A 14,890-nucleotide genomic window follows, 5' to 3' on the forward strand; every position below is an offset into this window, starting at 1 on the left:
GCGTCATCGGAATGAGTCAGAGGTGAAAGGGGAAGAGTTGGACAAAATCACATGTATGTTGTTGTGGTGTTGATGCTGGATAATCGGGGAAAGAGATTTTATTGAAGTTACATCTTTACGGTGAGATTTACATTTTTCCTGATGTTTTCTAATGTGTTAAAGCTGTTATTTTTTGTTGAAGTGAAAATTATGTACCCAATTCTCAAGCAAACACCCCAAGTTCCATGTTCGGACAGAAAGAGCATGCGGTCAATAATTCGAGTTGTTTGTTGTCTATAATAATGCCACTTCAGTTTGTGATCGATTGATTTGATTTCTTTCATTATCAGTGACAAATTAGAAACCCGTTTTCATAGCTGAGGGAAGTGTTCAATAGAAACTGTTGAGCGTTAAGCTGGTAAAGTGAGCGAGTTGTTAAAAAAAAAAAAAAAAAAAACTACTGCTTTTAGTGACGTTCGTCAAAAAGATCATCATACGTATGCAAATATTCAACGTTTACTGATTTTACTCATTAGTGTTGTTACATATAATTCAATTCAGTTTTATTTATGTAGCGCCAATTCGTCTCAAGGCACTTCACAACAGTCAGGTTCATACATTCCAATTAATCCTAACAATTGATTTGAACGTTTTTCTATCTAAGGAAACCCAGCAGATTGCATCCAGTCAGTGACTTTGCAGCAATCCCTCATACTGAGCATGTAGCGACAGTGGAGAGGAAAAACTCCCTTTTAACAGGAAGAAACCTCCAGCAGAACCAGGCTCAGTGTGAGCGGCCATCTGCCACGACCGACTGGGGGTTTGAGAGAACAGAGCAAAGACACACAAAGAACACAGAAGCACTGATCCAGGAGTACTTTCTATAGGAAGGAAAAGTAAATGTTAGTGGATGTTAGTGGACTCCTTTAGTCGTTTCACCTAGAAAGAAAGAACAGATAAACTCTGAGCCAGTTTTCAAGGTTAGAGTCTGAAAGAGAGCACATATAATTAATTACAGTAAAAGCTCAGTCTATTTCCATGTCTAGGAGAGAGAAAGGGTTAATCACTAAAAGACAGGGCTATGTGGATCATCGGTAGAGGGTGAGCATTAAGTTGTTGCCAGCAGAAGCTCGAACGATTCCCCTCTCCAGAAAGGTGTCACAGGTAGACACAGAGTGAGGCCAGGTGTAGCTTCTAGGAAGAGAAAAGAGAGAACAAAGTTAAAAACTGAAATAACAGCAAATAATACAAAATTGGAGAGTAGTGTGAGAATGTAGCGAAGAGGGTGAAAGTGATCATTATGTCCTCCAGCAGCCTAAGCCTATAGCAGCCTAACTACACAGATAGTTTCAGTTCAGATTATTTAGTTAAACGGTGCTTATTTACAACAATGTCGTCTCAAGGAACTCACACTGTAAAGCTGGATATCAACTTCTAGTCCATATTCTGACTGATGGGTACCTATTCTTTTCTCATTAGTGCTTGAAGTTGATCAGTTTGTTGGGTTCTGTTTCTCCACCTGCTTTTTGAGAACTGACCAAAGGTTCTCAGTGGAGCTCGGTTCCGGGGAATGTTCTGATCTTGCAGCTACGTTACGACTCAAGCCCACTCAATTGTATGTAAAGTAACCCCAAATATGGACTGTATGAGCATTCTTCCACTGTCGGCACCACACAGGATTCTAGGTAGTTTTCAGCTTTACTTTTACAGAGGTGGGATAATAATAATAAAATAATAATAAATCACTTGGCACCAACCTTTGCTTTCTGTCCATGCCCTTCCTTCAGAATTGTAGAGATTTTGAGGGATTTATTTAGGCTGAAGTGACTCCTTAGCTGCACATTGTAAGATCGTCTGAAAATACTAGGGTCTTACAAAAACACAAAGAACTTTGATACAAGCAAAGGACCCATTGCAGGTTTTCTTTTCTATGCTGTAATTAAATTGATGGAGGTATTTCAGATCTTTTTATTTTCAAAGATAAAACCTAATGACAGACAATTGTAATTGTTATAAACGGTTATAAGGAGTTTTCCAGATACCTTTCTTCCTGTCTGCTGCAGTTCTGACAAAATGTTTGCAGGTTCTTGTAGCAAGCAAATGAAGAAGAACTTTGCTATTAAAATATTGTTCATTTATCTCTTGTGCAGCAGACAACATTATAAAGCAATACAACATTATTAAGTAATACAATAAAATAGATTCACCAGAATTGTATTATTCACTGTGGTTTGTTGCAGGATTGATGTGATGAGATAAAAGTAGGTTTGTCTCGTTGTTTCAGGTTGTCTTTGGCCTTCACGATTCCTTGAGGTAAAATGAGGAATCTGAAGCTACTGAAGAGCCTACGGAACTCAGAGCTGCAGGGTCCTGGCTCCCCGCAGTGTTTCTCTGTGAGGTCCGACACCGGCTCACTGCTCATCGCCTCTCAGTTTTCAGTAATAGAGTACAACACACAATCTGGCGAGGTGCAGTACTTCTCATTTCTGTATATTTTAAGATGGCAGGGTTTCTTTGATCCGACTGTTATGTTTTCCTTGTTTTTTTCTTTAGGTTGTCAGTGAAGCCTCGTTAACAGCAGACGGTTACCTCCCAGAGGACGGCAGCGGGGTGGTGGTGGGACTGCAGGACCTAGCTGAGCTTCAGTCTGCATGTTTGGCCACAGCAGCCGGTGATGTTGTTCTCTTCAACCTCAACACCAGTCAGGTGGGTGAAGAACTGTTGGGGTGTCCATGTTTTTCAGCCCACTGCTAAATTGTGTTGAAGAGAATGCAGATTAAAAAGCTATATGTTCCACAGTTGGAGTGTGTCGGCAGTGTGGGCAGCGGTCTTACATCTATGAGCTGGAGTCCTGATGAAGAGCTTGTCATCCTTACAACTGGTCAGTACAGAAATGTATGAGAAAATGTTTTGTATTTTCAGACTTCATTCCTTTTACCACTGTTTAAAAGATCCATACCCACTCACTCACGTATGGAGACCACAGAAATACTTATCAGTCCCATAAATGACTAAATCAATGATTATCTTTGTTTACAGGACAGGAAACCATTATCATGATGACCAAAGATTTTGAGCCAGTCACTGAGGTTGGAATCCACCAGGATGATTTTGGTGAAGGTACCCTAGCTTCAGATGAACTTCTCTCAGACAAGAGAGTTAGGAGATGGTTCATAATTGTATATCTATTGTTTGCTTTGAATATTTCTAATTGAAAACTGTTTTTGTCTAAATGTTTTGTTTTGTAGGGAAATTCATCACGGTAGGTTGGGGAAAGAAGGAGACTCAGTTTCATGGCTCAGAGGGGAAACAGGCAGCACAGAAGAAGATCCAGGTCAGTGATGATGTAATCAGACTTCGGATTTGCTTCAAAGACAAGATTTAACTGAACATACATTAAGTTTTTTTCGGTCTGATTTAAATGTTTTCTCACAGGATTCGCAGCCTGCCGTGGCCTGGGACGACCGCAAACCCAGAGTCACGTGGCGAGGAGATGGTCAGCTATTTGCTGTCAGCGCCATCTGTCCCCAGACTGGAGCGAGAAAGGTCCGAGTCTGGAACAGAGAGGGTGTTCTGCAAGCTACCAGTGAGCCTATCAACGGCCTGGAGCAGGCACTTTGCTGGAAGTGAGAACTACTTCAAAATCTCCTTAAATGTTGGAAACGTCAGGCTATAGTACACAACTTTAGGTTGTGTATTTTGTCTGTGTGAAAAACAACATAGATAAAAATAAAAACAGCATCAGCTTTTCATGAATATCAGTACTTAAAATCTGTTTTGAAGCTTCACGTGTTGTTTCAGACCTTCAGGTAGCCTGATTGCGAGCTCCCAGCGCCATCCCAACAAACACAGTGTTGTGTTCATGGAGAAGAATGGACTGCTGCATGGAGACTTCACATTACCATTCAGTAAAGACCAAGTCAAGGTAGGTTTAAGCTCCAGTAATCTTTGTCCAATAATGTAAATGAATAACTTTTGATAAACAAGAATTTTAGTTGTCACCCAACGTCATTATTAAATCATTATTGTGTGTGTGTGTGTGTGTCTTTAGGTGAAGGAGCTGCTGTGGAACAGCGATTCCACTGTTTTAGCTGTTTGGTTGGAGGACTTAACTGCGGGGCCGGATGGAACGGTCAAGAGTTACAGTAAGCACAACACAGACCTAATAAGAAGTATACATTAGGACACATTCTTTTGTTGAAATACTGAGAGAGAGATTTTGAGAGCTAATGGTTGACAGATGGAGTTTGATTGATTTCAGCCAGCAAGAAAATGTTTCTAAAATGAAACCCTACTTACTCCTGAGTAGAGAACGCAGGAGGCTTTTATCGTCTTAGAACACAGCCAGAACTCTTTGTAAAGTCACTGCTGTTCTAGGTTTTTGCCTTTTACAGGTGTCTGTCTTAACCTCATATTTTTGTATTCTTCCCTTGACTGATAACTTTGCAACAAGAACCTTTTGACCCTTTGTAATGTCACTGCAAACTATGACTTTAAATAAAGGGTGCAACTGGAGGAAACTCACAAGGACAGCAGAGCTTTATTTGAGGTTATTTAGAATGATTATTATTGACAGAAGAAGGCTGATGAAGATCAAATCAATTATTATGTTAAGGTTGTGCACACTTCTGCAACTAGGTTATTGCCCCTTTTACACATTTTTATTTTTTTCCCTCTAACATCTCTGATATTACTCTTCGTTTCTTTTTCCTGCAGTCCAGCTGTGGACGGTGGGAAACTACCACTGGTACTTGAAGCAGAGCCTGGACTTCGACAGAGACCCCCAGAAAGCTCCTGTCTCCTTCTGCTGGGACCCCGAACGCCCTCTCTGGCTCCATGTTCTGACCCACAACTGGACGAGCATCACCTACGACTGGGGCTGGACAACAGAGCGAAGCCCCGGACTGGACATGACTGATGACGCCAGCGTGGCTGTGATTGATGGAGGTGAACATGAAGAAGACAACATTTTGTTCAGTATCTTGTTGTTTTTATAACATGAGTTTAATATTAGTTTAACTTTTGTCAGAAAAAGTCCTGGTGACAACCTTCAGGCAGTGTGTGGTTCCTCCTCCCATGAGTTCTTTCGAGCTACAGTTGAAGTCACCAGTCAACCAGGTGACTTTCCTTTGTCAGCCTACAAGGACCAATAGGATTGCAGTTTTCACCTCCAACGGACAGATCTCAGTGTTTGGAAAAGGTAACGGATTTAGACGGAATTTACGGGCAGTATTAAAATGCACCATCCCAGCCTGTCTGCATGTGTAGCAACAGAAGTGCCATCCAGGATTAGCCAGCATGAAGCATGGGAAAATGTGACACAGATTTTAAATTATGAAAATGAGAAAATTATGCAGTTATGACAAGATATGGATTTTTTTTTTCCTTTTCTTGTGATAATTAGATGATTTTCCCTTTATCTTGACAAAAACACCGAAAATATATTTATAGAAGGGCGGCCTCTGTCGGCTTCTGTACCTGACTTTAAGTTATTTATTGTTTGTTTTTGTTTTTTTCTGGCTGGACTTTTATTTATACAGTATCTTATGTGTATACAGTTTCAAAAGAAGATTCGGACAGAACAGCAGATGGGTTCAGAATTCTGTCTCATCCTCTTTCCCTCCAGAAAACCTTCAGGTAATTAAAGAAACCTTGTTGTTTGTGAATGTTCTGACACATTTCTGCTCCTTTCAGTATGTGCCTCATTCTTTCTTAGAGAAGAGACACTGACTCCTTTGTTTTAACTTCAACATTTTTTAACATCCTGCAGAGTGACATCTCATCAGAACGACCCTCTTGCCCTGCGACAGCTGCTGTGGCTGCAGGATGAGCTGTTTTTAGCTGTAACTTCGGGTATTCTGCCGAACGCCTCCACCCTGTTGATGCTTCATCCAGTTCAGGATGCTGCTGACACACTCGCTGTTAGGTCTGCAGCCTTCGCATCCTCCTGCCTGCCATCTTTCCTACAGAGCTATAAGAATTATATAAGTATTTATAATGATCTGGTGATTTTCCTTTTTTCTTTTCATGCTGTTTTTCTTCCTCAGGTCTCAGGTGGAGGTTGAAGGTGTTGTGATCAGTACGGCTCACCTCTCCCAGACTGGAACTCTGGCTCTACAGCTGGAAGATGGGCAGATAAAGAAGCTCCTCTGGGGTGAGGAAACAAAATATAATCTGCTGCTTCTAGTTTTGGTAGCCCTATTCAAGTGATACAGACAGTCCTAAAGTTTGTTTATTTATTTATTTATTTATTCATTCATTCATTCATTCATGCTCCATGACTGTGGATATTTATGACATGCATTGAAACTTTACATTAAATGTATTGTCTGCAAAATGTTGTCTTTTGTTTCATGTTTGTGCAGATTGCCCTGAGCTGTCAGTGGAAGATTGGCATGACTCCAATGGCTGCAGCGTCAACTTTCCTGTTCGCTGCATCCAGACGGCTCTCTGCTGCATCAGTGGAACGGTAGAAAGATCACCATGCACTACACAGCCTTCTTTAGGGTTGTTTTCTTGTTAAATATTAATTTGGTATTTGTTTATACATAATCATTGATCATATCAGTTAGGGCACCACTGAAGCTTCTTTATGAAACCTGGAAAGTCTTCAAAGATTGGAGAAACAAAACGGGAAATATTTTTAGATGTTTTTTTCAATTCAATTCAGTTTTATTTATATAGCGCCAATTCACAACACATGTTGTCTCAAGGCACTTCACAAAAGTCAGGTTCATAAATTCCAATTAATCCTAACTATTGAACAGTGCAGTCGGATTTAGTTATTTATTCAAATTGGATAAAAAGTTTTTCTGTCTAAGGAAACCCAGCAGATTGCATCCAGTCAGTGACTTGCAGCATTCACTCCTCCTGGATGAGCATATAGAGACAGCGGACAGTCACTGGCGTTGACTTTGCAGCAATCCCTCATACTGAGCATGCATGTAGCGACAGTGGAGAGGAAAAACTCCCTTTTAACAGGAAGAAACCTCCAGCAGAACCAGGCTCAGTGTGAGCGGCCATCTGCCACGACCGACTGGGGGTTTGAGAGAACAGAGCAGAGACACAAAAAGAACAAAGAAGCACTGATCCAGAAGTACTTTCTATGGGAAGGAAAAGTAAATGTTAATGGATGTAGCTCCTTTAGTCATTTCATCTAGAAAGAAAGAACAGATAAACTCTAAGCCAGTTTTCAAGGTTAGAGTCTGAAAGAGAGCACATAGAGTTAGTCACAGTAAAAGCTCTGTCAATTTCCATGTCTAGGAGAGAGAAAGGGTTAAACACTAAAAGACAGGGCTATGAGGATCATCTGTAGAAGGTGAGCATTAAGTTGTTGCCAGCAGAAGCTTGGACGATGCCCCTCTCTAGAAAGGTGTCACAGGCTGACACAGAGTCAGGCCAGGTGTAGCTTCTAGGAAGAGAAAAGAGAGAACAAGGTTAAAAGCTGAAATAACAGCAAATAATGCAAAATTGGAGAGTAGTGTGAGAATGTAGCGAAGAGGGTGAAAGTGGTCGTTATGTCCTCCAGCAGCCTAAGCCTATAGCAGCATAACTACACAGATAGTTTCAGTTCAGATTATTTAGTTAAACGGCGCTTATTTACAACAATGTCATCTCAAGGAACCCCACAAAGGGTCCCACTGGTGGTCATTGTTATACTAAAAACCACAAGCATTGGGATACCTCTCCCCCTCATCCCATTTCCAGATAAGTTGCATCTGTCCATCAATCCATGCATCCATCAGTCAACAGTTTGTTCCATCCACCTATCCGTTTATCCATTTCATTTATTTTATTTGCTAAGGAGGGACATCGTGCATTAATGAACATTTTTAAAAACACAAATGTAAATGCACGCAATTACAGCTATGGCTTATTTCCATTGATTGTACCCCCTTCCCAGATGGTACAGGCTGAATGACCTAATGACCTCCACCCATTCATCCATCCTCTTCCCTGTCTACAATTACAGTCTGACCACTTTAGGAACATCTGCCATAAATTCACAGCAACATTTGTTATTTATTTATACTTAAAAACCTGGCTTAAAATGGACAAAAAACTGGGAAATTTGATTGTAGAAAAGTATGGAATTTTAGCCTAAAAATTGTTGGTCTTAATGTTTCTCCGTTCTTTCCTTTATGTTTGCAGGAATACCTGCTTGGCCTCACAGACAGATCCCACCTGTATGCTGGAGACACAGAGGTGCAAAGTCTAAGTGTTTTATTAGTATTCAGTTACTAATAGTTTTATTAGCATAACATTTTTGAAATACTCTTTGTCCTCAGCTTGCACCCAATGTTAGTTCCTTTGCTGTTTGCGATGACTTCCTGCTCATCACCACACACTCCCACACCTGCCGCTGCCTCCAGCTGAGCACGCTCACACTTAAAGGTGAGGTAGACACAAATAAAAGCTGTGAGACACCAGGAAGAGCTGTCATCCTGCATATGGTGCACATTTCTTCTTATGGGATGTCTTACTGCAGGTCTGCAGTTGGCTTTGTCCTCTGATGGAGGTCAGAACGATGAGACCCTTCGGCGAGTGGAGAGAGGATCCAGGATCGTCACTGTGGTACCTCAGGACACCAGAGTGATTCTACAGGTCAGCTGAGCACAAATTTATTCATGGTATTAAATGGAAAGAGAAAACTAAATTTCCTACAAATATGCCTTTCTGTGACTGTTTTCATGTGAAACCAACTCACAGGGGTACAATCAAAACCTCTTAATTTTAAAATGTTACATTCAGTGGGGTTCATCGATTCATTTTTTATGTTTTCAGATGCCTCGGGGAAATCTGGAGACCATTCAGCACAGAGCACTGGTTCTGGTTCAGTTAAGGAAGTGGTTAGATAGGTGAGTTCAATATCATTCCAGTTAGACTGTGATTTGTTGTGTATCACATAACCGATTAACAGTGAACTCTTTTGTAACAAAACTTCTATCGATGTTTCCACTTCAGGAACCACTTCCAGGAACAAGGGTAGTTTTCTGGGACCATCATTTATCCCAGAAAACAGCTCTGATAAGGAGGTAGTACAGGGCTTTGCAAATGTATTTATACTATTTGATTTGGTCATGTTACAACCACAGAGTTCAAAGTATTTCATGAGAATATTATTTTTGAGACCAACACAAAGAAAACACAAAGATATCCCTTTTTTTTACACATAGGCATCTGAAATGTGGGGCACATTTGTATTCAGCCCCACTGAGTCTTTATAAAATCAGGTTTTGCTTCAGTTCCAGCTGCAAGTCTTTTGTTTTATCTCTCTTCAAGGTTCGCACGTCTTGAGACTGAAATATTTGCAAATTCTTCTTTGCTATTCACGTAAAGCTGTCAAATTAGATGGAGAGTGTCTGAACTGCTATCAAGTCTGCCACACATTCTCTCTTGGATTTAGTTGTGGAATTTGATGGGATCTTTCTAACACATGAATATACTTAGATCTAAGCCATTCTACTGCAGCTTTGCTTGTATGTTTAGGGTCATCCTACTGGAAGGTGAACCTTCCACATAGATCTCAGATCTTTTCCAGGATTTCCTGTGTTTACTTGGATTCTTCTTTCCCTAAACTCTGATAATTTTTTCTGTCCCATATTAAAAAAGGCATCCCCCCACACCATGATGCGTCCACCACCAAAATACTTTTGCAAGGCACTGTACTTTTGAAACTACCCCCAACCAAGCTATTTTGAATGGTGTTTGAAGTTACTTTAATAGGGTTGAAAAAGGGAATTGCTGCTATTGTTGGGAGAAGAGGAGTTTTCAGTGGACATCATTTACATAAACAGCAAAGTAGTGGAAACGCATCCAGATGAAACGGAGGGTTCGGGGTAATTAATTTTCAAAGGATATGGTTCAGGGTAACATGATAGAAACACAGCGGTAGTTTCTAAATGTCACAACAATCATGTTGGTTTTTGAACTATAAACCTACATTTTTTAAATATTTATTATTTTACGTTTAACGGTTACGTTTAAAGTCTGCATTACTGTTAGCTGCGGCCCTTGAATGGTTCTCCATGCTGATAAATTAGCAAAACTACTTCAAACTCAGTTGATCAAGAAGCAAATGTTTGATAAACACATTCCCACTGGATCCAAAGGTAGATGTTTAAAGGATTTTCACATTTGTTTTATTAATCCATGTTTTTTTGTTACAGCGTGAGATTCAGAGAGGCCTTTGAGTGTATGAGGAAGTTAAGGATCAACCTGAACCTCATTTATGATCACAATCCAAAGGTATGTATGGATTTAAGGAGGAAGGTCTGTAGCAGCTCTCAACAAACCTTAAGCATATTTTGCGGAGAATCATTAATTGCATCAGGAATCAGATGTTTTTTGAAATATATTAAAGTGGTTATTAATGTTTTTGTAGCTTCAGCAAAGAAAACATTCAGTGGTTCCCTGCTTAGAAACATTTTTATCCTCTGAATCGCTGGTTCCCTACATTATTTCCAGGAAGATGTTAGTCTTGCACAGACAAACGTTCTTTAGGAGCAACTGTTTCAGATGCAGTGACTCGATGTCGCTGGATTTCCTTCAATAGAAAACCTTTTACTAATTAGAACAATAAACTGAACTTGAATGGATTTATTCATAATTAGGATTGAATTAGAATGTATGTTATTGATTTTGAATCTATTTCTATGGTTGGATTGAATTGACTACATTTCTGTAATAAATATTTGATATTATTATTATTTGTATTGTAAATTGTCGTGAGACATTTGTTCAAAATCAGAGCTATATAAATAAGTTTATTGAATGTAGATTTAGACAAATGTGATTCCCACTTTTGTTTTATTATAAGTAAATGTTAATGTACTTTGTTAAATGAATGCAAAACCATTCTCTACTCCGAGCCCCTCCCGGATGGCCGAGCTCCTCACCCTATCTCTGAGGGAGTAATTTCAGCCGCTTGTATCCGGGACCTCGTTCTTTCGGTCATGACCCAAAGTTCATGGCCATAGGTGAGGGTAGGAACGTAGACCGACCGGTAAATTGAGAGCTTTGCTTTTCGGCTCAGCTCTCTCCTCACAACGGACCGGCACAGCGCCCCATTACTGCGGCCGCCGCACCGATCCGTCTGTCGATCTCCTGCTCCATTTTTCCCTCACTCGTGAACAAGACCCCGGGATACTTAAACTCCTCCACTTGAGGCAGGAACTCCCCTCCAACCTGAAGAGGACAAGCCACCCTTTTCCGGTCGAGAAAAATAAAAAATAGTATTTAAATTATAATTTCTTGATTCATTTAGTTCAGTTGTGTTTTGGGGGTTTATAAATACAAAAAAATATAAAAAAATGGAAATTGTGTCAGAACCCTGAACCTCAACATGTATAGAAAAAAAAGAGATGGTTAAGGTTACTGGAGGTTTTTTTTAAGGGGTAATAACCTGTGAAGACAAATAAAAAAAATATTAACAACAAATGATTTTTATTTCGCTTTAAGGTTTTTCTGGAAAACATTGAGACCTTCATCACACAACTCAACTCCATCAACCACATTAACCTCTTCCTCACTGAGCTCAAGTAAGACATGGTCAGCTTTAAAAAGAGAGGCTTGTGACTTGAGGGAAAACCCTGTATTATAACAGAGATTTTTGCTCTGCTTTTGTGCTCAGAGAGGAGGATACGAGCTGCACCATGTATCCCCGGCCTGAGGGCGGCCCATCGCAGACTCCGTCCATCTCAGGCCAGAAAAAAGTTGATGTTGTTTGTGATGCTTTACGGAAGGCCATGGAATCAATGAATCGAAACAAGTCAGTGATGTTTGGCCTTTTGTTTATTTGTTAATGCTACTGGTAGGAGGGAGATTGGTATAGTCTTATCTCTCTTTTTGGAGAATCCTGGTCACATTTTTCCCCTTTAAAGGTTCTGTCTGTCCATACTGACTGCTTATGTGAAGAAGACTGTTCCCGAGCTCGAGGTCGCTCTGCAGAAAGTGCATGAGCTGCGAGGTGAGCCATGCTTACTGATGATCTGCAGGAGATGCATCATGTGCATTGGTGGTTTTTCATTTATGCATGTTGTTATTTCACCATGAAATGATGTGATGAAGTGATGTCTTTGTGTGCGTATAGAAAACCCTCCTGCAGCTGCAGGAGCTGTAAGTGCTGAAGAGGCACTGAAATACCTCCTCTTCCTCGTCAATGTCAACGATCTGTACGAACACTCACTTGGGACGTACGACTTCGACCTTGTTCTCATGGTGGCTGAAAAATCACAGAAGGTACGAGACGTCACAGGAGACATCAGTTCCTTGATACTTTAGCTGTTAGATGATCCATGTCCACATTACTTTATTTAGAATTAAGATGGTTGATATATTTTACCGTCTTTCATTTAGAAACTAAGGACCTTTCGAATCTTTTCAGATAATCAGCTCTGTTGTGAGAGTTTTTTTTTAGATAATGTCATAATAATTTCATTTAGTTTACTAGGTTTAATAAAAATAAACATATTAACCAACAAAATATATTTATTTAATTCTAAATCATGAAAGAACCTCATTGCAACTGTTGTGTTAGAATCTAAATTAAATACTTATTCAGGGGCGGGCAACTCCAGTCCGCGAGGGCCGGTGTCCTGAAACTTTCAGATCTGTCCTTGGAGGCTGAACTACCTCATCTGTTTGCAGTCAGGTTCTGCACAGGTCTTCAAATGAGCCATACAGGTGTGTTGAAGCAGGAGAACATCTAAACGTTCCAGGACACCAAACCATTAAGGCCTGAAGGTACCCACTTGTTATAGAAGATGTTCACCTGGTTCAACAGACCTGAGAAGTCCACCCTCATTTTAGATGTCTGTATAAATAAGGTTTTTGGGAGGGTTATTGGAAAACATTTGTATATTCCTACTTTTAGTTTTATAATACTGTTGAAATAATGCAGAATATTCTTTTCTTCTCCATCCTTTCAGGATCCCAAAGAGTACCTTCCTTTCCTGAACATGCTGAAGAGTCTGGAGCCAAACTACCAACGCTACACCATCGACAAACACCTGAAACGCTACAGGAAGGCCTTGGTCCATCTCAGCAAGTCTGGTCAGTAACGTGCCCTAATATGTTTGGAGGTTAGGTTACAGCTATGTGTGACCTGTATACTGTTTGTTTTGCTCAGGAGAGGAACATTTCACTGAAGTTTTGCAGCTGGTGAAGGAGCAGAAACTCTTCAGTGAAGCTCTGAAGTTGTACACAACAGATAGTCCTCAGTACAAGGTGAGCTGTTCTGGTTTGAGCTTCTATGAATTAAATCCCCTCTCTACCTCCCTTTACTCATCATGTTAGATATCCTAAGAGAGTCATTCAGTCATGACTAGATTTAACTTTTTGCCTTCAGCATCTAAGCTCTGCGTATGCTGAGCACCTGGTGGAGCAGCAACAGGCCGAGCAGGCCGGCTTGTTGCTGTGGCGATGTGGCCTACCAGCCAGAGCACTGCAGGCTTTCACAAGCTGCTCCAGTTGGAGAAACGCCATCTGTGTGGCACAGCAGATACCGCTACCAACGGACCAGTTAGCCCTACTGGCCAGAGACTTGGCAGGTAACCATGACAACATTTTGTCTGACTGACCGACAGAAAAGCAAACAGATGCAGTGTGAGTCACAAGTTGGCACATGAGTATATTTGATTGCAGAGAAACTATAAAATGTTTGCTGTCATCAACAAGCCACCCTTATTCTAGCTTTATATTTGACAGCTCTTCTGCAGAATGGGCATAATTCATTTGAATTAGATGGTTTCCTGTATTGCTGCATGATATCAGGAAAACTTAACATTGCAAAATTATAATGAGTATTGGGATGATGATATCAGCTCCGATTAACCAATACTTTTGTAATTATTATTGGTAAGCAGAGTTTTGATTCATGGTGCCTGAATCATTATGGCCACCCAAATATTTCATCCATGCAGTTCTTTGTGATTGCAACATTACAGTCATTTATATTGTGATGACGATTGCAATTTGATACGTTGATTAGCTCTGGGTTCCTGGCACAGACCCTGTTTTTGATCATCTACAAGTCTGCTTTATCTGTTCCAAAATCTGTTTTGATGTGTGTTTGAATGTGTTTTTGGATCTGGCTCCAAGTTTCAACAATCTGACCTGAACTGTGACTTTCTGTGGAAAGAAAATTGGCTAGAATGATCAGGAACAACCTAGGAACCGCCAGTTCAATCATATCACGAACTGGAAGATGAGGGAATGCCAGTGTCACTGTACAAAGCAAAACACATTTAAAATCAACATGGACTGAGAGAGTGCTGACCAGGAAAAAAGCCACTGGTTCAAATACAAAACTTGCCCACATTGACCAGCCCAGTCGTTCTGGAGAAAAGTTTTATGATCAGATGAGACAAAGATAGAGCCATTTGACCACAATGACAAGATTTGTTTGTAGGAGACAGGGTGAGGCCATCAAAGTTAATAACACTGCACCAGCTGTCAAGCATGTAATTCCCTGCTCTTCATCTGTTCTTTCTCACGACATCCTGACTGGGAGAGGTTGAGGCCGCAAGAATATCAGTGACAGCATTATTTTACCTCAACACATGGTTGTGGGAGTATCATGCTGAGGGTCTGTTTTACTGACAGTGGCGCTGGAAAGTGAGTGGAATAGCAAAGACAAAGGACTGTTTCCAGATTCCTCTTAAAACTAAAAACTAGATGGTTGAAACTTAAACAATGATCCCAGACATTTAAACTGGTTTTGGAATGAATAAAGCAGGCTAACATTAGGCTTCACTCTAAACCCTATAGAAAAATATATGGAGTATGCCTAAAAGTTGCTTAAGTACCTGAAAACCCATCAATTTCTATTAGCTCTACCATTTCTGATAAGAGAGATCAAATATCCAGCCAGGTATAATTATGACTTTGTATATTCAGTTTTTCTCTGCCT

The 14,890-nt window shown here is 40.4% G+C and overlaps 1 protein-coding gene across 1 annotated transcript in view; it reads left to right on the forward strand.

The window, feature by feature from the left end:
- elp1 (elongator acetyltransferase complex subunit 1) overlaps positions 1-14,890 on the forward strand; it is a 19,125-nt gene continuing 4,235 nt past the window's right edge. Inside the window, exons 1-27 of the mRNA XM_047353400.1 lie at positions 1-120; positions 2,264-2,447; positions 2,533-2,685; positions 2,779-2,860; positions 3,019-3,099; positions 3,228-3,313; positions 3,415-3,605; positions 3,781-3,904; positions 4,031-4,124; positions 4,696-4,926; positions 5,009-5,179; positions 5,538-5,616; positions 5,750-5,905; positions 6,027-6,133; positions 6,345-6,448; positions 8,131-8,184; positions 8,268-8,373; positions 8,468-8,583; positions 8,764-8,837; positions 10,149-10,227; positions 11,440-11,519; positions 11,612-11,749; positions 11,862-11,947; positions 12,071-12,219; positions 12,909-13,032; positions 13,109-13,206; positions 13,328-13,529. Of these exons, the coding sequence (XP_047209356.1) occupies positions 2,298-2,447; positions 2,533-2,685; positions 2,779-2,860; positions 3,019-3,099; positions 3,228-3,313; positions 3,415-3,605; positions 3,781-3,904; positions 4,031-4,124; positions 4,696-4,926; positions 5,009-5,179; positions 5,538-5,616; positions 5,750-5,905; positions 6,027-6,133; positions 6,345-6,448; positions 8,131-8,184; positions 8,268-8,373; positions 8,468-8,583; positions 8,764-8,837; positions 10,149-10,227; positions 11,440-11,519; positions 11,612-11,749; positions 11,862-11,947; positions 12,071-12,219; positions 12,909-13,032; positions 13,109-13,206; positions 13,328-13,529 (3,115 nt within the window). The 5' untranslated portion in view covers positions 1-120; positions 2,264-2,297. The remainder of the gene's footprint in view (positions 121-2,263; positions 2,448-2,532; positions 2,686-2,778; positions 2,861-3,018; positions 3,100-3,227; positions 3,314-3,414; positions 3,606-3,780; positions 3,905-4,030; positions 4,125-4,695; positions 4,927-5,008; positions 5,180-5,537; positions 5,617-5,749; positions 5,906-6,026; positions 6,134-6,344; positions 6,449-8,130; positions 8,185-8,267; positions 8,374-8,467; positions 8,584-8,763; positions 8,838-10,148; positions 10,228-11,439; positions 11,520-11,611; positions 11,750-11,861; positions 11,948-12,070; positions 12,220-12,908; positions 13,033-13,108; positions 13,207-13,327; positions 13,530-14,890) is intronic.

Source organism: Girardinichthys multiradiatus, chromosome 23 (genome assembly GCF_021462225.1).
Source record: "Girardinichthys multiradiatus isolate DD_20200921_A chromosome 23, DD_fGirMul_XY1, whole genome shotgun sequence".
Lineage (NCBI taxonomy): Eukaryota > Metazoa > Chordata > Actinopteri > Cyprinodontiformes > Goodeidae > Girardinichthys > Girardinichthys multiradiatus.